This window comes from Malaya genurostris, chromosome 1, assembly GCF_030247185.1.
Source record: "Malaya genurostris strain Urasoe2022 chromosome 1, Malgen_1.1, whole genome shotgun sequence".
Classification (NCBI taxonomy): domain Eukaryota; kingdom Metazoa; phylum Arthropoda; class Insecta; order Diptera; family Culicidae; genus Malaya; species Malaya genurostris.
The window spans coordinates 103,675,879-103,698,875 of NC_080570.1; the positions used below are offsets into that span (position 1 = coordinate 103,675,879).

Genomic DNA, 22,997 nt, shown 5'->3' on the forward strand with positions numbered 1-22,997 from the left:
AACATTGGACAAGTTTATTCCGGCATTCAAACAAAACTCCATTTAATAACTTTATTATGCTTTTCTATAGGATCAAAATAATATACACTTAAACTGCAATGAAGTTGATTGATGACAGACGATTTGCTTTCCTAATTAACCAACAAATAAACGCAAAGAGCCTCGCGAACGAAAATAATTAAGCATTCAAGACAAGATAAACGATATTTATTGGAAGTGGGGACTTTCACATCCAACCACTGATTGTTTTACCGGTGATCTTTGATTTTCCTCTGTCGGAGACAGCTGGTGAGGGAGTGCGGGAAATTGGCGCCGGGGAAGGCGAAGGTTTTTCCAGATGCTTCATTGGTTCGCTGGAACTTGGAGAAGGAGAGGGTGACTTTGACTTTGACGAAGCGGTTGGCGAAAGAGTATCTTTTTCCAAACTTCCGGTTGACCTAGGCGGTGTGGTTTCCTTGGAGTCATCACCTTTAACCGAACCTGTCGAGCTAACGGCAGAAGAGCTAGGCTTACCATCGCCCGGTTTTCTTTCCATCGGTGAGCTACTAGCTGGAATGGGTGTGTCAGGACGATCTTGGACTGGTTTCGGTGATAGGGAACGGTCCCCATTCTCACTCATCACCTCGTCATCTTCGATAATCGGCGAGCGAACTCGCACTTTTGTGAGATCGATTCTATTATCATCTTTTACTGTTGTTGTTGCTGTTGTTGCAGGTGTTGCAACTACTGCAGGAGTATCAGATACTGCAGTTGAAGCTGAACTAGTTGATGCCTCTTTCAGAGGAATCTCATCACTTTTTTCACCTGGAGATGATTTGTCCTCTGCAGCCTGCAATATAATCATTTGTATTTTTCAACACGCAGCAAAAATCAACTACATATATATAAATATTATCAAGCGATTGATCATAGCAATACATAAGCTAACTAACTCTAGTTTGTTTGTAAGAAACACAACAATTTCTACTGAAGAACCAAAGATTCCTTCGAACATATGATGCAACCAACTCACGTTGATTTTGTCCTTCATTTCGACCAAATTTTTCAATGATTTTCGTTTAATCGACGGCTTACGCTCATTTTCGATATTGGCTTCATCCGTTCCACCCTCTTGCATATCCTTCTTAAGCTTCTTGGTCATGAATTTCACGTAAGCAACACGCGTTACCGGCGTTACTTCGGACAGTTTCGGATTGTACTCGACCACATTTTCCGTGTTCATTTCCAGACCTTGTTGAGAACTATCGAGAATTTGCTTACGCAAACTTTGCCGGCTGCGGCGATTTTGCACTTCCATTGAATTGCCGATAGGATCACCCACCATAGTGTTCTTACGCACCAGTGCGTTCCAGTCCTCAGGTTTCCTAGGAAATAATGTTAAATTAAAATTAGTTTGACAATAGAGCGCCATATGGCGAAAGGAAACAAACTTCTTTTTGGCACTCTGGCGTCCACCGATCGCTTTGGCAATTGTGGTGAACACATCCTGAGCAGATTTATCCTTCGTGTCGCGGAACGTTTCATTCAGTATGCCTTCGACGAATCCAATCTGGAAGTCCTTAAGAATGCGACGCTCCATCACACGACCTTTCTTGCCAGCGACTGTGAACAAGTAAATTTAAAGATGGTGATGAAATAACGGTTTTTGTAAAAAAAAACATATACATCGTGTTTGTACCTAAGAAAACATGTTACGTATGAAAATTAATTAACATTTATTAATTTTCATACACAACATGTCTTCTTGCATAAACAAGACTTAAAAATACAATTTTACTGAATGACTAAAATAATCCCGAAACTTGCGGTATATTTATTTGTTTACATTGCTTTGCTCAATAGCTGCTCACCTTCTCAAAGTGTTTACTTTAAAAGTTGTGCGCCAGCTGCATGAACTGATGGAAAGTATTCTAAAAACATACAGCACTTAATCCTTACACTAAATTTCCGTTCGACAAGTCCATGAAAACATTACGCCTCAGCACAAATTGTTGATGCCCATGTAGAGTTTAAGCTTTGCGTTTTGATTATTTATAGCGATTCGTGTTTATCTGCTAAAAGGCATAGCAGTGCAAAATTGACTGTTGTACACTGACACTGGATGAGTAATGTCAGAGACATAACTGGTTGACGTGAGCACGAATGAATACAGCCTGAGCTGAACTTCAACGAATAAGATTTTTTCATTGATTATTCTGGTGTAGACTCAACTTATTTCAATCGAATAACATATTAAGGTTGAACAGTCGTTCGCACGCGTATAGCCCTTGGCTCCTGGAATTTTTTTCTGGCTACCTAGAGTTTCATTGATTCAAGGCTTCAGTCTTTTTCAAGACTACCTGAAGCACTAACAGTCTTTTTAAAGACTAACAATTAGTCAGCCTTCCTCAAGGCTATACAAAGAGTGATATTAGAGTGACTAAGAAATTAATCAGCCTTTTTTAAAGCTAGCAATTCAAAGAACTATTCTTCGAACTAATCAGTCTTTATTAAGACTACCACAAAATCAGTCTTTATCAAGACATTTCCAAACTAGGAGTCTAATCGAAGACTAATTTAGCCTAGTTAATTTAATTTAAAATTTCATTCATTTCAAAAATGCCTGCGTCCAACCGGAAAGGCAACAAGCCTAAGGCTAAAAATAATTCAATACGGAATAAATCCCAATCCGTTATTCAACATTTTTCTAATAACATTCACGGGCATTCCGTACTGAGCTTTCTACTTTTCTCCCGGAAGTAAAAGTCTCATTTCAAACCGGACGAAGAGAAGAATGTCGAATCTTGGTTGATGGATTGGAAGATTACGAACGTCTTATTTGATATTTGTCCGAGAAACTTCATAAATTTTATTCATATGATATAAAATCAGACAGTTACTTCAAGGCTGTTTTGAAAGGCTTATCAAATGATCAAAGTACTGATGAAACTAATAAATGAACTAAAAGAATTGCTTGGTTTTACCCCTTCCCAAGTAATACTTATGAAAAAAGCGAATGGTACTTCTAAACCACGCTCTAGAATCTCCCATGAACTTTACCTAACACACTTCAATCGAAGTTATGTAAACAATTTGAAAACTTTAGAAAAAGTACGTTTCATTTCCCACATTAAAATTCATTGGGAACATTATAAACGGCATAATCATATTGCAAACTTAACGCAATGTCGTTGTTGCCAAGGCTTCGGCCATGGAACCAAAAATTGTCATATGGATATACGGTGTTTGAATTGTGATAAATCGCATTCGAAAGACGTTTGTCCAATGAATGAAACCACAAATAAATTTTCATGTTCAAATTGCGATGGAAATCATAAATCCAATTATTTCAAATGTCCTGTCAGGGAAAAAATTTTAAACGCTCGTTCGCTTAGACAACAAGTCAAATCAACGACCTTAAATTTACAGAACATACCTGAAAATCAAAAAACCGTTACAAATGCCACGCCTAATTCTTCTAAGGCACATATTTCTTCGAATTTAAAACATAAAACAGGTACGCCTCCCAATTCGTCTTCTAACAAAAACAATTTATTGACAGGTAGATCGACCTCGTCATCATCTTCTTCTAATGTCAGTTATGCTAGTATAACAGGTAGAAATCTACCACTTAATTCTTCTAATGTAAATAATCAAAACACAGGACCGCTTTGCAGTTCATCTTCTAACGAAAACATTTCATTAGTAGGTAGATCGGCCATATCATCTTCTTCTAATGGCAGGTCTAATGGCAGTCTACCTACCAATATTGCTTCAATGCCATTCGCTTCTTTAAATGAAGTTGATTTAGGCGATATAACTGAAAATAAAATGATCTACCTGCAAGATCCACTTTTTAAAATGATCATCCGAATGAATTCGACTTCATCACTTTTTGAAGCATTTCAAATCGGATGGCAATTTGCAAATAATATTTTAATGAATTTAAAATGTAGCAGTGATGTTATATAGTTATTTGAATATTTTAAATTGAAATGCTCGATCTTTGAAATCGAGTGAAGATGAATTTTATAATTTTCTCAAAGTTCACAAAATTCATATTGCCATTGTGACAGAAACTTTTCTTAAACCAAATGTCAAATTGAAAAGTAATCCACATTATGTGGTTCATCGATTTGACAGGTTTACTGGAATGGGTGGTGGAGTTGCCATTTTTGTCCAACGGCAAATTAAACATCGAATTTTACCTTCTTTCAACACTAAAGTTATTGAAAGCTTGGGAATCGAAGTTAGAATAAAGTTATTGAAAGCTTGGGAAACCATTCATGGAATTTATTTCATCGCTAGAACATATTTGCCATTCCAATGCACCGGCGAACAATTAAATTTCCTTAAAGGCGATTTGCAAAAACTTACAAGATATCGACCGAAATTTTTCGTAATAGGGGACTTAAATTCAAAGCATGTCCAGTGGAATTGTAGGCAAAATAACAGTAATGGTAAAATACTTCATAATCAACTCTCAGCTGGTTACTTCACAGTTCTTCATCCCAGTAATCCGACTTGTTTCTCTTCCGTGAAAAACCCGTCTACAATTGATCTGGTTCTAACGGATCAAAGTCACATTTGTAGTGAACCGATTACACATGCTGACTTTGACTCAGATCATCTTCATGTAACATTCAGACTTTCCAACGAAGCTTCAATTAATCCAATTAGTTCTATATTCAACTATCATAGAGCTAATTGGTTGGATTACAGATCTCACATTGAAAATCATGTGAATCATGAAACTATTTTAGAAAATTCTGCGGACATCGACACAGCAATTGATAATATGAATCATTATATTATCGAAGCTAGAAATCTTTCAGTTCCCAAAGCTCAAACTAAATTAAATTCTCCTATCATCGATGACAATCTTCAACTGCTCATTCGGTTGAAGAATGTTCGTCGACGACAATATCAACGTTCTCGTGATCCTGCTATGAAAAACATAGTTAAGGATTTACAAAAAGAAATTAAACATAGATTTACTCTTTTGCGAAATGAAAATTTCGCTAAAGAAGTTGAACAAATTAAACCATATTCTAAGCCTTTCTGGAAACTTTCTAAGGTTCTTAAGAAACCTCAGAAGCCAATTCCTGCTCTCAAGGAAGGAAATCAAATACTTCTTACAAATGGCGAAAAAGCTCAAAAACTTTCTCAGCAGTTCGAGAGTGTACACAATTTTAATTTGAACGTTGTGGGTCCTATTGAAAATGAAGTCTCACTGAAATATGATCATATTTCAACCCAAGTGTTATCACAAGAAGACATTATTGAGACGAATTTTGATGAAATTAAATCAATTATTAGGAAACTCAAAAACATGAAGGCTCCTTGTAATGATGGAATTTTTAATATTCTTATTAAAAATCTTCCCGATGTTGCCTTGAGACTTCTGGTTAAAATTTTCAACAAGTGTTTTTCATTAGCTTACTTCCCAAAAAGATGGAAAAACGCTAAAGTAATTCCTATCCTGAAACCTGATAAAAATCCAGCAGAAACATCAAGTTATCGACCAATTAGCTTACTTTCTTCTATCAGTAAACTTTTTGAAAAAATTATCTTGTTGAGAATGATGTCTCATATAAATGAGAATTCAATTTTTTACCAGAACAGTTTGGATTTCGTCATGAACATTCAACTACTCATCAACTTGTCAGAGTAACGAACATGATAAAAGCAAATAAATCTTCTGGGTTATCCACTGGAGTTACTCTTCTAGACATAGAAAAAGCATTCGACAGTGTTTGGCACAAAGGTTTAATAGCAAAAATGTCTGATTTCCAGTTTCCTATTTATTTGATCAAAATGATTCAAAATTATTTAACTGATCGTACTCTTTAGGTTGACTATCAGAATTGTAAATCTGAATTGCTTGCTGGTTCGAGCGTAGCTCCAATCTTGTATAATATTTTCACTTCTGATCTTCCAAATCTACCCGTTGGTTGTCAGAAATCACTATTCTGTGACGACACAAGTCTGTTAGCCACAGGTAGAAATCTACGAGTGATCTGCAGTCGCCTACAAAGAAGTTTAAATATTTTCAGTGATTATCTGTCAAAATGGAAAATTAAACCAAATGCAGCAAAAACGCAATTAATTATCTTTCCTCACATGCCAAGAGCTTCTTTTCTTAAACCAAACAATAATCACATTCTCAAATTGAATGGCTTGGAATTGACATGGTCTGATCAAGCTAAATACTTAGGTTTAACGTATGACAAAAAACTGACTTTCAAGGATCACATTGAAGGAATCCAGGCAAAGTGTAATAAATATATTAAATGTTTATATCCTCTTATAAACAGAAATTCTAAGCTCTGTGTAAAAAACAAATTGTTAATTTATAAACAAATTTTCAGACCAGCCATGCTTTCACAGAAAGAAAAGATGAAACTTACACGACATGTAAACCAATAGTACTATTAAACAGACGTCGGTTGAAACGAAAATCTGATTTAAAACCATGATTGATGTAAAATTACATTGAAATGCATTTACTTTTTCATTGAACAAGGCTGTATATTTACAAATCGCTTAGTTCTGTAATGTAACTTTCCATTCAATTACCTGCTCCTAATATGTGCATGAAAATAAATGTAAATTCACAAAGCATTTTTATCTGTGTTATGGTCAAGTTGTTGTTCCACCAGGAAGAAAACGCTTCAAAGGATTCAGAATAAAATTCTGAAAATGATTTTGAAGCGTCCTCCCTGGTTTAGTACAAATGAGTTACACATGCTCACAAATATAGAACCATTAGATGTAATGTCACATAATATTATAAGCAAATTCCGACAAAAATCGATGCAATCTTCAATTGAATCGATTCGCTCTCTGTATTAGTTAGTAAGTTAGTATATAAGTTCCTTTTCCCCATTACACAATACAAGTAGGTTTAGAATTTTCCCTACACAAAAATTTCAGAATTGCGGAAGCAAATGATGTCCTCATGGTAATAACCAAATCATGTATATAATAGGGCTGAAAAGTCACCACTTGTGGCTGAACACCCAATTTAAATCCTAATAATTTAATTTTAACTCATATTCCAATAAATAGTTATTTAGAAAAAGAAGAATAACTTATTAAAAATGGTCCTTGAAATCTTAAAAAAAATATACTTTATTGAGAATAACGCGTACAAAATTTGAACGGACTCTACCTGCATGTATTCTTGAGCGTGTAATTTTTCAATCTTATCAAATATTAAAAAATCCTTGCACGAATGTATTGTTTACTTGTTTTATAGGTGATTTATTAAAAAAACTAGTGTCCGTCTTTTGATGCACTTAAATTAAATTAACTTTACGTTTAGCGGTTTATGTTGGACTACTAGGTGGCATAACAGTTCGACATAAACTGTTATGCACTAATGAGTAAAAGAAGGAAACGTAACGAAAAGGCAATTAAATTATGTTTATTCTTATATGAAAACCAGTTTTAATCCACCGCTCAATTTTCTCGGAAATGGCTGACTCAATTTCAACTAAGGCTCATTTGAAATCTGCACTTGGACTGAGAATCAAGTTCGAAGATCAACTTGCTTTTTCCCTATACTCAATTGTCCCGAAGATGATTTGACCGATTTTCACGAGCTTAGGCTCGTTTGAAAGCTTGTCTTGGAATATGAATCAACTTCGAAGATTTTCTCGGAGATAACTGAGCCGATTTCAGCAATCTTAGGCTTGTTTGAAAGCTACTATCAGTGAATTATTTAAGTTCGAAGATCAAATGGATGTCACTTTCGATTCCGGAGATATAGTGGTATAGAAGACGTAACCTCCAAAACTCACTTCTTTTTCTCTTCGTTAAATTTTCGTTGATATGGCCAAGCCAATTTAATCAAGTTTAGGCTCTTTCAAGACAAATATTTGGTTGTGTATCATGTTGAAGATCATATGGCCTACCGGTCCGAGCGATCTGTTTCATGTGGATTATTGAATAATGTCCTAATTTGTAGTAAACCCTTAATTAAACTATTAGAAAACTTGCCATTAAATGCCGACGCCAAAATGCTAAGAATTCTTTCACTGCATGCAATCAGTATTAACTCTGTCATGTAAGTCTGTGTCAAGTATTAAGCACTTGAGATTTTGTTCTTAAATCATTGAAACTGTTCTCACATCATGATAATAATGCATCAATAGATCTCGTTTCTTCATCAATGAAGAACTTTATCCACTTATTCTAAATTTTCAGGCTAGAAAAATGTAATAATAAATTTGTTTCTTATAATATCCAAAATAAATCAAACCACGAAATGATGAAATTTGAAAAGTTTACCAAGAAACCTTCGCTTTTTGTCAACCGCACATAATTTTCGAATGAATATACTTTCGATCCAATTACCACTTTTTCAATTACATATACTTACTTCCACCTCCGTCTGATTTGTCAACGTTGGGTGTCTTCATGCCGTTCTTAGCGAAAATGTCAATCAGCTCATATCTCAAGGTACTAATATCCTGACGAATCTCCATCACATCATCCTCCGTTATACCGAAGTCATCCCTTTTCCGCTGTTCGGCGGTGACATATCTTCGTACCAAAAGTTTCATGACATTTTCATGCCGCCTCTTTGCCTTATCCCTGTTTCGCTTCTGGCAAAGTATGCATGGAATATGAAAAAAATAGTTAGGTGAATAATTCGATGGTTTCAGAAACACCGCAGGCAAAACTCACAATGACGCTTGTTGTCGAACGTTTATTTTCACCGCATCCACCGCCAAGTTTGTACAAGTTTTTGATAGAGGGTGCCAAATTGAATGGCGGCGGAAGGGTGTCTCCATCCTCGAAGTAACTCATCCACAATCGAGAGCGAGCAAATTTCCATTCGCTATCCGAACGTTCCTGCGGGTAAGACAGCATATATTAACATATGATGGTTTCTAGAGAGAAGCAGGGTTCAACTTACGGAAATAATCTGATAACTGTTACTCATCATAGCAATTAACATGTTGAGCAGCACAATAATGTTGATCACACTGTACGATCCGAACATTAGAAGAGCCCAGAAACGAGTGAAACTTTTTATTCCAGTGAGTTCAAATGCCATTAGATCAACCAAACCAAATGATGCCCAGAATAGAGACTGTGATGTTTCGAATAAATTGGAAAACCGACGCCAAATTCCACAAGCTTTTTCGTTATTGTCGAAGTCCGGGAGACCAGATGGTAGGTGGTAGCACTTGTTTTTCTCCAACACGGCGTAATACCAAAGTAGCTGATTAAGACCACATCCGAATGCAAACAGGACTAAGGTATAGATGAAAAAGAACTTGATAATATCGATAATCATACGACCGAGTGATACTTGGAGTGGTCCCAGATGTGGATTGATAGAGAATATGTGGACGAGTTTAAGAAAAGAAAATATCATCCCTGCAGCGAAAGCACCCTCTGATATCAGCATTGGATCGTACGGATCCCACTGCTCTCGAGGGTACCATGGATTGAGACCTCTATTTGCATCGCGCTGTGTGGTGGTGAAGACCCAGTTTAAGTAAATTTTTCAGCAAATGTACATTCACTACATACCCAGACCGTAAACCACGATGTAAAGCGTAAACATATCCAAGCGATGTAAAACGAATTGGATATGAAATCAACTATGTTCCAAAGATCCGATATGTACTCGACTATCCCGTCATTCCATAAGGATTTCATCTCATGCCATATTAAACCTAGAATTGGATGTGATTCAAATAAACAGTCGATTTCACATGGAATTTTTCATACTTATTATATAAAGAATAACCATGCATTCAAACAGCCCGGGTAATGATCCTCGTTCCTTACGTTTCCACTCTTTCAGTATATCCTGCATCCAATCTGGTCCGAACCATTCGATAGCCAAGTATTCAACACGTTGCGAGGCACCACCCAAGAGCACTACAATCGTAGACCGATCAACATCATAATCTTTTCATAATGTGAAAGTTTGTGCAAAATACATACTCAAAAAGAAGGCATAACTTGCGGAATGTACAATAAACTTAACGAAAGGCTTCTTCATGAATTGACCCATTTCGGAGTTGGGTGCGACCATGTATATCATGCTGTAAACTGGAAACATGTAACCCAATTTCGCGACCTGAGTCATCTGCCCAATCGGAGACTTTCGACGGAATCCTGGAAGACCTTCGTACCAAATGGCAGCCAGCAACTGTTGAACGTTCGGATGTGCTACGAACTATGGAACGGAAGTGATGGTTATTGTAGCGATCGAATCATAGATAATTATCACTTACCAACTTTTGCTTGAATTTGAGCGCTAACTTCAACCGATCTAAGGTTTGCCGTTCTCCTGGCTCCCAGTTAGCGTGGGAAGTGGCATTATAGTTCAGCATGATTTCCAGTTCGTTGGAGGTACGAGCGTGATCTAGTAAGGACATGGCGAATTCTTGCACTGTAGAACGCATTGCCTGGTAATTTTAAGTTGGCATAGATAAAGTATTTGACCTGTATGAACATTCACTTTGCCTGAATCGTTCAAATTTCAGAACTAGCTAATAGTTGATACGATGGATTGGATTAGGCAAATACCTAGCAATTTAATATCACGTTCAGTTGTATATCATTGCAAGGAATCGTTAGGCAAAATTCTTAGCCGCAGGGGAAAGGAAAAATACCTTTCGTATCTATGTATAATTATGCATAACTTTTTAGCTTAAACCACATCATGGCAACTGCGCAGTGGATGGTAGAAAAAGTTTCTTAAATGTATATGTCTATGGGGTGATAATGGGTGAGGTTTGCCTTAAGTGTACTAGTTTTTTGTAATTTTTCAGTTCATGATTCACGGATTAAGAAACAGAACCTGAGTTCTGAATTTGGAACTCTGGAATTCTTGGATGTCGAAACAGAGTTCAAGAACTGAATTTTTAGCCTAAATTCTAGACTTGCACTAAAACTGAATTATGGATCTAGAGTCTGCAACTCACTTCCGGTGAAACTCTCAACGGGTGAGCACGTTACATCGTGTTAGTACTTTGACGATTCGACGCAGCCACACAGCGAAATTTTCGCTTGTAGTCCAGTGAAAAGAAAGTCCATTGGACTACAAACGAAAATTAACTGACAATATAGCCTTAGTTGCTGTGCCATCAAATCTCAGAAAAGAAGAAGAAGAATCTGCAACTGAATTTCTAATATGATATTTTGGCCTGGATTCTGCAACTCAAACCCGATCTTGAATTCCTGTCCAGGTTATTGGAACTCAATTTAGAAACTGTTTTCCGGACTTGAATTCTGGATCTTGAATTTTAGTACCAGAATTTCGGTCTAGAATTCAGTTTTGAAAATTAAATCCAGAATCTCGATCCAAAATTCAGATATAATATAAAGGGTCCGACACTCGAAGTGTAACCAATTAAAAAGGCCATAAATTCAGTTTGAAAAATTACTTTTACTTAATTCAAAGTACAAAATGTGTAAAAATAATACAAAATTCAGAATCAATTCACTTTTGCTCGATATGACCACCTTTTGCCTTGACTATGGCCTTGAGACGGTCAAAAAACGAATCGCAAACTGCCCGAATGTGACTTGCAGGTGTATTTTGGCCCACTCGCGGACAATAACTTTTTTCAGCGCCTCGAGACTGGTGTATCTTTTAGTTCGGACTTTGCTCTCCAAAATGGCCCAAAGAGAATAATCCATTGGATTCGCATCTGGTGAATTCGAGAGCCATTGTGTGGACGTGATGAAGTTCGGAACGTTGTTTTTCAGCCATTCTTGGTTCACTCGAGCTTTGTGAGACGGTGCCGAGTCCTGCTGAAACGTCCATGGTCTACCACCGAAATGTTTGTCTGCCCACGGCTTCAAAGTAACCTCCAGAATACTTTCCCGATAATATGTCGCATTTACCTTGACGCCATGCTCGAAGGTCTGAAGTTGGTTACACTTCGAGTGCCGGACCCTGTATAGTTTAGAAATTCCAAAAATCAGTTTCAGCTTCGAAATGCTGGACCTGAATTGTGGAACTCGAATTTGGACCTGATTTTCGAAACCAAATTTTGAAAATGGAACAGAATACTCATACTCGATTTGTAACCTAGATTCTAGAAACTGAATTTTGGAGCTGGAACATGATTCTGCACCTGATTTTGGGAACTGAATTTTTTACCCATATCACAAGAACTGATTCTTGCTTGACCTAGATTATGAAACTAAATTCTGAAAGTGGATGCCTAATCGGAGTTCTGCACCTGGTCTGAACTGCTGCCAGAATTTTGAAACTGAATTCTAGATCAAAATTCTGGACGTATTTCCGGTACTGAATTCCGAATCTGATTGTCGCGCATGGATTCTGGAACTGGTTTCCGGACCTGGCTTTTGAAACCGAATTTTGATACTCAATTCTAGACTTCACTTTCGGACCTGGATTCAACAATTTAAAATTTCGACCCTGATTTTTGTGCCTGGATCCTAGAACTGAATTTTGAAACTTAATTCTAGATTTGAATTCTGGAACTGAAATCGGGATGTCAATTCTGGTCTGTGTCTGAATTTTGATATAAGAATTTCTGTGATTAGACTCAGTTTAAAAGTTCCAAAATTTAGTTTAAGAACAAATTCCAGAATTCAGTTTCAGCTCCAGAATTATGTATCTTAATTGAGGAATTGGATTCTGAACCTGTATTTTTAACCCTAATGTTTAAAATGGAACAGAATACTGAATAGAATAATGAATGAAAATGGAATACAATACGGAATTTGAGTTTTGGAACGAAATCTTTGACCTAGATTCCAAAAATTGAATTTTGGAACTGGAACTGAATTCTTGATCTGGGTTATGGAACTAAATTCTAAAACTAGATCCTACCCTGAATTCCGGACCAGAATTTTGAAACTAAATCCTGGACCTGAATTCCGGACCTGGATTATGATCTAAACTTGAATTGCGTTCCAGATCAATCCAGAAGACGTTCTAGAAATTCTGTTTCAGAATTACGGATTTGAATTCTATAATTGAACTGAATTGTAGACCTCGATTTTGGTCCCGCATTCTAGAATTGAATTGTGGGTCTAGAACTTTAGTTTCAGTTATTGGATTCAAGTTCAGAATTCAGTATCATTGTCAAAATTCTAGACCAGTATTCTAGAAATGGTACAGAACTCTATACATTAATTATGAAACTGAATTTTTGAATCTAGTTCTAGTTGGAACCTGAATTCAGCTTTGGATTATAAGAAGCCCTTAATCTATGTAGTTTTATCGTTCAATTTATATCAATTAATTTTTTTATTTTTAAACTTAACATTGCTGCCAGCATCAAGGAAAGCAATTATTCTTCAATTGTTCTTTGCGATATTTCTGAAGTTACATGCAAATCATGATAACAACAAAATGCTAGCACATTTTTCTCTTCATTTCCAAAAATGAATATTGACCCTTTCGGACGCTTTAACTTGAATAATCTAGTTTTCAGAAAATTATTCTGTTTCTGATGCTGTGATTTGATTTTTGGATAAAATAATTTCTTTTATTTTCCACGTTCTCAAAACCAACCTAGCTCGGGAGCATGTTTGGTTTTGACAGTTCGATAGTTATTTTCCAGGCTCAGAAATAAAATCACGTAAAGAAAATGCAAAGCAAGTCTCTCGAGTTTTTATGAAATGAACCAATTGTTACGTTTATCGTCACGTCTCGCTTTAAAACGCCAACAGTATAGGTATACTCGTATGCAGTCAGGCAGAAGCATTTCAAATAATTTAGGCAAGTTCTAATCATAATGCTGGACTATTACGCAATACGGTGCTAACTGTATAGATTTAAATCTTACTGCGTACTCTGCCCGGAATTCTGTCTCAGTTCGTGTGAGCCGCTTCAATTCCCACGACAAGTGAAAAGCAGTGCTAATGGGATCCTTAGAGCTGAGCGCTATCAGTGAGCTGGAAGATAACGCCCGGTAGGCGTTGATACGTGACTGGGAATGGCGGAGGGAATCCTGCTCGCTTGATGTAACGCACTCGTCGCATCCACAGCTGTAAATGGTAATAAGGGATGTATTTCAGTTTTCCTGGTGGTACAACTCAATTTGTGAATGCATATTAGAATATTAATTCGGAAGTTGCGTTAGGTACGAGATGCAGTAATCCTTGCCAGTCGTGACTTGGCATTTTAATGCAACTTGAACTATTCACGTAATGACGACATGTGTCTACTAATTCGAATGAAGTAACACGTTTGGATAATAATGTGCTTATTTGAAGAGGCGGCAATTTCATAAATCGATTTACGTGTTTTTGTTTGTACGTCAGTTTCTTAATTTTCAACTTCGATAGAATTGAATACTTACCGAACATCATGTGGCATCGGAAGAGTTGCCCCACGATCTAGTAAAATTTTGAGAATTTCATAGTTGTTTTTGTGGGCTGCCAGAATAAGTGGAGTGATATCGGCCGTGAACGAGGATGATGAACGATCCACTGATTCCCAGCTCTTTAAATAAAAATAAATAGAGTGCTAATACTATACAAAAAGATGACACATACGTAAGGTTGACCAGGAATGTGCGTTTGTTCCTCCCACACCAGTAGTGTTTCCACCGCTTCTACATACTCTTCCTTAATGGCGTGCAGTAAGGCGTCCTATTTTAAAATAAATCACAAGAAGGTAGTTATCATCATTATGGAAAATTGTACATTGAAGCCTAGCGACTAATTTAATAATTAAATTAAAAACTGAACAAAAAACAAATAGTTTTTTTTCAACAACCTACCTGTACTTGAATACCTTCAGAAAGTAACAACCTTATCAGTTCAATATTCTCGTTCTCGATGGCCGCGATCAACGCTGAACGATTAAGCGGGTCCACGCAGTTGATGTCAAACTCATCCGGGTCGCCCTTGTTGTCATGTATGATTCTGTAAATCAAGTAAAGTTTATGTATTTATCGGTATCTATATAAACAAATTAGAAAAAGACCGATTAAATACAACTAGGGCTTTTGTACTAATTATCATCTCATTAGTAGAGTCGACATGTTATTTTGCAAATTACTCAACTTTAAATCAACGAATTGTGATAAAATCCGATACAATGTTCTTGCTTCGGCTCTAGGAAGCAATACCGCAGTAAAAATAGTTCAAAATAGTTCAAACAAAAATATTTGATACTATTTTTTTTTCCAGTATGATACGTGGAATTTTTGAGAAATTATTTTTTTGAAGTTCCGCGTTCATCAAACAGAGCCTAATTTCGTAGCTTTTACTTTACTTACTTTACGCTTTTACTGAGAAATCTAATGAAGATACCAAAATTCGTCTAAGACATGAAATGTCTATTTTCAAATAACCGATTCCAAAAAACAACCTTATTGTTTATTCAAAGAAAAAAGTTAAAAATTCGTTAAAAAAATTCCAAACTTGAGAAATAAATGAAATGGAGTGAACTACATGTAACTTTGTGAAAATATTTGATTTCTTCGAAGTCAAATTTCGAATAAAAATCTGTTAACTTATCACTAGTGTCAATATGGAAGATTTAATATTAAAAAAAACATAGGTTATCGCGATAGATGTTAAGTTTATCAACAATTGTTGCGATGCATAGGTCATTTCACAATACTTGCTCCGATATTTTACAATATGTCAAGCAATTATGGAGATGGCTTCCATGTGCTTGAACAGAAAAAAAAACTTTTTTTTATCTACTTAGTGGTGTAATGATGCCTTTCTCATATTGATTATATTTTCAAAAACATTACTAGAAGATTCTGTTAAGATTTTATTTCAAACCTGAATAAAATCAAAAACTTTCTCTGGTATAAACTACCATCACCTTTTCAATTTGTAAACAGTTATGTCAAGTTAATGTAGATTGAAATGTGGCGCGCTATAGAAAATTGAACTAAGCACGCTGTGTGATAGGCGGTGGCGTTTTCTTCTTCCTTAACAGCACGTTTCGATGCGTACTGATTTTACCTCATTTTATGCAACAGTTTGAAAGTATTGATACTTATTGCCCTATGATTTTGGAACCGGAAGTCGGATCCGGATGAAATTGTACAGTATCTTTTAAGACAACGAGAGCTTTAATTTGAATCATGATTTGTTTGCTGAGAAATCGATGTTCCGGTTTTGGAGCATTTCTTCATTATTATCGGTGCTTCCAGAAGCGGAAACCGGGGACTACTAGTCTCACAATAGGTTCATATACCCACTAACTAGCAAGATCTGCCAACTAGATGAATTTAGCAGTAAGTTTTATAAAAATGTGCGCCTCATTTCACCATCGCTTGTGGAAAAATACTCATGAAATTGAAAACCGGAACCGAAAGTCGGATGTGGATCAACTTTTCGAGGACTTTTTATAGAATTTTAAGTCCTTTCATTTGAATCTTAGTTTGTAAAAATCGGTTAAGGAATTTTCGAGAAAATTGAGTACGCATTTTCTCATAGATTTGCACATATTGCTTTGTAGTTTCGAAACCGGAAATTGGAAAAAAAATAAAATTTAATCAAAAGACTTTTCATTTGAATCTAAGTCTGTGAAAATCGGACACGCCATCTGAGAAAAGTGAGTGATAATTTTTTCATTGTTTTTGTGTATATCAACCTGTAATTCCGTAACTGGAAGTCGAATCGGAATAAACTTCAATAGTTATCTATGGGATCATAAGACCTTTCATTTGAATCTGATTTTATGAAAATCGGTTCAGTCATCTCTGAGAAAATGGAGTGACATTATTTATCACTTACACACATACATACATACAGCTGAGTCGAATGGTATATGACATTCAAAAGTCGGTTTTCAAGGAGCCTCAGACGACCGCACAGCGAGTTGGCAGTGGAACAAAAGCACAGAATGGCAACCTTGTGAATGCAAGGAAGTTACTTAAAGAGATTACTTAAAGCGCAATCTGAATTTTTTTATTCGAACGAGGTTTAAATTGTCAATTCTTCCTGCTGGTTTATCCAGCATGTAATGAATAGGCGTAACCGAAAAAACTAACAGAATACAATGGCCAAATTCCGTACCAAGCAGATCATCGACAAGTCCCGCCATGATGTTCCGTGTATGTTTTGGAAAAAGAAGAATGCAAAATTTTCCAATAAATTTGGTGTGGCAAGCGATCTGTTGGTGCGGTAGATTCAGCAAGCCGTACATAACGACTCTCATCATCAATGGCCAAATATATGGGAGGAATAATGTTTCCAGAAGCGCCTGTTACCCTTCTTACAGCCCCGAGACGTTGATGAAGTGGTACGAAGCCTACAGTGTCTTCGCCCAATAGAAAAATTTTATGTGATTATAAAGGGAAACCTTGGGATAACTAGAGAATAGATGAAAGTGAAAAAAATATGACGTAAAAAAGATGACAGAAGTGTTTCACCGTATTTGATGGATAGTTCTAAGTCTAATGTATGTCCATTTACATTTGGAGAGGAGGTTGATGAAACAAACTTTACAAAAATGTAGCTAATATTTGTTTATTTATTCCTTGAATTTCCCAAACATGCTACTAAAAATGATTTTTTTGTGATCACTTTTCTCTATTGCATTTATTTTGGCTGTACTCAAAATAAATGGAATAGAGAAAAGTGATCACAAAAAAATCATTTTTAGTAGCATGTTTGGGAAATTCAGGGAATAAATAAACAAATATTAGCTATGTTTTTGTATGAAGCTGTCACCTCAACTTCACGATGTCCACTAGTTATCTATTTAGTTTTGGCATAATTAAGATATGGCGTTGTTTCCAAATACTTTGAAAATTCTCGATTCAGATCTTTCACACTCGATAGTATCGTTTATGCTCTCATTTTCCCAATATATTTTCGACAAAGAGCTCCATCCTAGCCCTGCCCAGACAATCTCTTGTATCATTTATGTATACAATAAACAACAGTGAACCTAACAAACTTCCTTGAGGCACACTGAAATAGTTTGATTGATGATTTGAAAAGGAAATTCCAAATTTAGTCCCTTTCTTTCTATTAGATGTATAACTCTGTATCGAATAGTGATTAAGGTGTTAAAACCGAATTTGGAACAAAACGTTTAACAACCGCACTTTTTCAATTGCCTCAAAAGTTCTTTTAAAATCTAAAAGTTTGCCGATCACCGTATTCGACCAGCTGCTGTCACTATGAAGATGTCATGTTCACAGTGAAGATATGTTAACTCGTGATTCATTCTTCTCTTTCACTCTCGTCGATTCTCCACTAAACACGGTTCGAGTGTCTACGAACAATTCGTTCTCGAGCATTGTTCACGTCTCATGTTCTTACAGGACAACAACAACCTGCTGACGAAAGATCAACAACCGAATAAATTTTAACCTTGTGTCAGGTACTGCAGAAATGTTGGAAGATGTAATGGATGACTAGGGCTTTCCCGGTGAGCTGACTCGACAGATATGGTGAGATAAGTTCCAGTTATTGTCACTGTATATCGCAACCATTGGAGTGTCAATTGTACTGCACATTAGGTTTGTTATCGTCACTGCTAACCATAATCGGATGAAAACATTTTGACAGTTCAGTGATACTGTTTATTAACAGAGTTTTGTTTGTTTGTTTTTAAATCTTGTTTGTGAACAATACCGATGGACTGTCAAGGATGTCAAGGATGAGACTAGTGGTGTCCGAGCTCAGCACACGAGCTGCTCTATACCTGCAGTGTGTGCCTATTAAACTCGTGTGTTGTGCTTTTTCAAACCAGACTCATGAGCGTGTGCTATTTGAGTAGTCCACCTACTGACAAGAGACAATACAAGAGCGGACACTGTGTGCTTAAAAATTGTATTATATTATTAAATAAAAAAACAAACACTTAACTCAGAACGTGAGCTATTATATGAGTCAGCGCACGAGCTAGCTCCCCATTCCAGCTCATGAGCCAGCAGATGAACCAGCATCGCGAGCTGGTTCTTCGAAGCATACCACTCTCGATCTAGTAGCAACACGGCACACGAGCGTGTGCTTCAGACTTCGTGTGCGTGTTTTTGAAAAGGTACTGCACACGGACTGTATGAGAGCTGGCTCGTGTGCTGGGCCATCACTGTTTGTGACGTTACGACAAAAAATTTAATCTCGGCTCGTGACACAAAGCCATTTCACAAATTGTCACAGAAGCAAAGACCTCCCAAACCCCCTATGTCACATGTCACGAATTCAAAATAAATAAAATTCATCTCAATACATTTTCAATATGTATGACAAACCATACAAATATGAGGGAAAAATCGATTTATTACACGCTGTCATTAGATTAAAAAATATCCCTAAAACTACAAAATCATCGGAATTAAATAAATTATATAATTTTACAAAAGTATTTGGTTGGAATTGATGAAACCTTTAAATCATCTGTTTTATTCCTCCTAGGGATACACAGATATATTATTGTTTTAGGTAAAGAATAATATTTCCTTAGTGTAGCATACAGGGCTGAGAAAATAAAGACCAAAACCTCATCAAAACGAGATCACTGCCGGAGAATCTTTTCATTATCAGTTGATCAGTGAAATTTAAATCACATCGATCAATATCGGTACTGATCTTCCGTCACACAATGGGTAGTGATTTTGAGCTAAAATGATTCTTGATTTATGTAAGTTCGATCATTGGATGATTCGATAAGCTTTGATATTGGAAAAGGAAAATCACATATGATCAAGATAAGACATGACATGATCTACGTCTGAAATCGTTGATCTCCCGCCCTTTTTCAAATGGAGTACAATTGAATAAACTGCATCAGAATCAGATAAGAGAAATTCTTATGATATACTATTATCAATGATAGAAAATCAAATTACTGAAAAAAATGTCAGTGCATAACTTAAGTTAAACCGTTTGAAGGCATCTTTCTCTTTTTTACTCATATTAGGCCAAATTTATTAATTTCGCTAATTTACTCGCTCCTCCGTGCACTTTTGCTGATCACAACAGAAATGATTTCCTGCATCATTCATTTCCGAATTTACAAGAAGAAGCTTTTACATCAATAAATACACGTATAATGTAAACGTTTACTATGGAGATTTTTTCAGGAAATAGGGCAAAGCAGTAATTTAATTAGATATTTAAAAAATGCGCTCATTGAAAATATTGGACGTCACATTCCAAAAACCTCCCCCCTTCCCCCTGTCACCAAAGGTCACGTTTTATGAAACACCCCCCTCTCCCATGCGGCGTGACGTCTTTTATGCCCAGCCCCATGTCTGTAAATCCGAAAAAAAAATCTGCAGTCAGCAAGTATGTCTTTCTGGCAGGCATAAATTCTATAAATTATGATATGCTAGTTTGATTTGGCGAGCAAAAAAAGGTCACGACACTTTCAAAAGTTTGTAAATTTTGACGAAAGTCTGCGAAAACATCGATTTTCAAAAGTCTGCAAAAGTCTGCACAACAAAAAATGTCTGCAGCACTATTTACGAAATCTGCAGATTTACAGACAAATCTGCAGATCTGGCTTCTCTGCTTGTGAACGAACCTTATGACGTTAAAAGTTCATCAGAAGTTCATCGTTCGAATGTAAAAATTGCAAGTCGCCTCACACTCAACAGATTCATACATGTATCGCTCCTTGATGCTGGAAACACATACAGAGCAATCTTTTCAGTTATTTTCACTGTGGAATACGTTTTTAACACGCACTTATTCGTCATTTTTCAATTTTTAACTTGCAGTCGCAAAACAAAAACAAGTACACGGCAACTGTCAAAGATTAACTTGATTCATCGGCCGTTCATTTGTGTCGTCATCGTGCAAGACCTAATATGTTTTTCAGGGTGAATATATATCGAAATTCGTTATTAGTATTTAATATTAAATCGATTCCCTTTTTCATGTATTGGTATATTTAGACTGTTCTAATCTAAAATTGATCTTTTGAGTGACTTTAAAATCATATATAATTACTTCCAGCTAGAGGATGTGTTATAAAAGATTTACATAATGAGAATCGATAAAGCAAAAAATTAACAAAAGGATCATTGATACCGTGCATTCTATGTGCTGCGGGAATGAAAATTCACCATAGCAATACTTGCAAAATTTCCCGAGGATTGCTGGCTAATCTTTTTTTCACACGTTTCAAACGTTCCAAACCAATTTTGTAAACTAAATTCATATTTCGTTTATAACCATGCATTCAGAAAGCTTTCAGGTTTTCATCTTCGACTCATCAGTTCAGTTTATTACAACATGAACAGATAATGAATTGATAAGTCAAAGAGGTAGAGTTAAAATTCTAAAATTTTGTGCCTTGTTTTAGAGGCTAAACTTTCTCAGTTTCATTCAAATTTGTGAGAAAAACTTCCGGAATGATACATCATCGATTTTGAGTAACATTATCATTCTAAATATTTTTGAGCTCATCTCGAATTTTACGACCAATTTGTCAACGTATTACTTGCAAAAAAGTTGCTCTCCCCGTGACAATGATTTATTTCATTGCCGTGACGTGACCAGGATTTGAACCTGGGTTACTACGGCCACAACGTAGGGTCCTAACCACTAGACGATCACGGCTAGCGAGAGACATATATCGAATCGTCGCTATGAACAGACACATTCAACAGAAAGTAAAAGTCTCATTTCAAAAGTAATAAATAGAGTATCCGTAGTAATTTTTTACCGTAGCATTTCTATCGGAACAATTCATTTGAGCTAATGTAGATCTTCGTTTTATTTGAATAAATTTTAACGCTTTTTTTTTTTTTTTTTTTTTTTAAATAACTATTTATTGGAATATGAGTTAAAATTAAATTATTAAGATTTAAATTGGGTGTTCAGCCACAAGTGGTGACTTTTCAGCCCTGTTATATATATATGATTTGGTTATTACCATGAGGACATTATTTGCTTCCGCAATTCTGAGATTTTTGTGTAGGGAAAATTCTAAACCTACTTGTATTGTGTAATGGGGAAAAGGAACTTATATACTAACTTACTAACTAATACAGAGAGCGAATCGATTCAATTGAAGATTGCATCGATTTTTGTCGGAATTTGCTTATAATATTATGTGACATTACATCTAATGGTTCTATATTTGTGAGTCTGTGTAACTCATTTGTACTAAACCAGGGAGGACGCTTCAGAATCATTTTCAGAATTTTATTCTGAATCCTTTGAAGCGTTTTCTTCCTGGTGGAACAACAGCTTGACCAAATTGGTACCGCATAAAGCATGGCCGGTCTGAAAATTTGTTTATAAATTAACAATTTGTTTTTTAGACAGAGCTTAGAATTTCTGTTTATAAGAGGATATAAACATTTAATATATTTATTACACTTTGCCTGGATTCCTTCAATGTGATCCTTGAAAGTGAGTTTTTTGTCATACGTTAAACCTAAGTATTTAGCTTGATCAGACCATGTCAATTCCAAGCCATTCAATTTGAGAATGTGATTATTGTTTGGTTTAAGAAAAGAAGCTCTTGGCTTGTGAGGAAAGATAATTAATTGCGTTTTTGCTGCATTTGGTTTAATTTTCCATTTTGACAGATAATCACTGAAAATATTTAAACTTCTTTGTAGGCGACTGCAGATCACTCTTAGATTTCTACCCGTGGCTAACAGACTTGTGTCGTCACAGAATAGCGATTTCTGACAACCAACGGGTAGATTTGGAAGATCAGAAGTGAAAATATTATACAAGATTGGAGCTACACTCGAACCCTGCGGAACACCGGCTCGTACGGGTAGCAATTCAGATTTACAATTCTGATAGCTAACCTGAAGAGTACGATCAGATAAATAATTTTGAATCATTTTGATCAAATAAATAGGAAACTGGAAATCAGACATTTTTGCTATTAAACCTTTGTGCCAAACACTGTCGAATGCTTTTTCTATGTCTAGAAGAGCAACTCCAGTGGATAACCCAGAAGATTTATTTGATTTTATCATGTTCGTTACTCTGACAAGTTGATGAGTAGTTGAATGTTCATGACGAAATCCAAACTGCTCTGGTAAAAAAATTGAATTCTCATTTATATGAGTCATCATTCTTAACAAGATAATTTTTTCAAAAAGTTTACT

At 35.9% G+C, this 22,997-nt stretch overlaps 1 protein-coding gene across 1 annotated transcript in view; it reads right to left on the minus strand.

The window, feature by feature from the left end:
• Positions 1–22,997, minus strand: part of LOC131425299 (transient receptor potential protein) — a 34,925-nt gene continuing 11,928 nt past the window's right edge. Inside the window, exons 3-16 of the mRNA XM_058587075.1 lie at positions 14,718–14,862; positions 14,491–14,586; positions 14,295–14,437; positions 13,779–13,980; positions 10,242–10,415; positions 9,949–10,183; positions 9,730–9,882; positions 9,529–9,674; positions 8,906–9,466; positions 8,674–8,841; positions 8,366–8,591; positions 1,431–1,602; positions 1,013–1,364; positions 1–829 (exon numbers count right to left, since the gene is read on the minus strand). Coding sequence (XP_058443058.1) covers positions 227–829; positions 1,013–1,364; positions 1,431–1,602; positions 8,366–8,591; positions 8,674–8,841; positions 8,906–9,466; positions 9,529–9,674; positions 9,730–9,882; positions 9,949–10,183; positions 10,242–10,415; positions 13,779–13,980; positions 14,295–14,437; positions 14,491–14,586; positions 14,718–14,862 — 3,376 coding nt within the window. The 3' untranslated portion in view covers positions 1–226. The remainder of the gene's footprint in view (positions 830–1,012; positions 1,365–1,430; positions 1,603–8,365; positions 8,592–8,673; positions 8,842–8,905; positions 9,467–9,528; positions 9,675–9,729; positions 9,883–9,948; positions 10,184–10,241; positions 10,416–13,778; positions 13,981–14,294; positions 14,438–14,490; positions 14,587–14,717; positions 14,863–22,997) is intronic.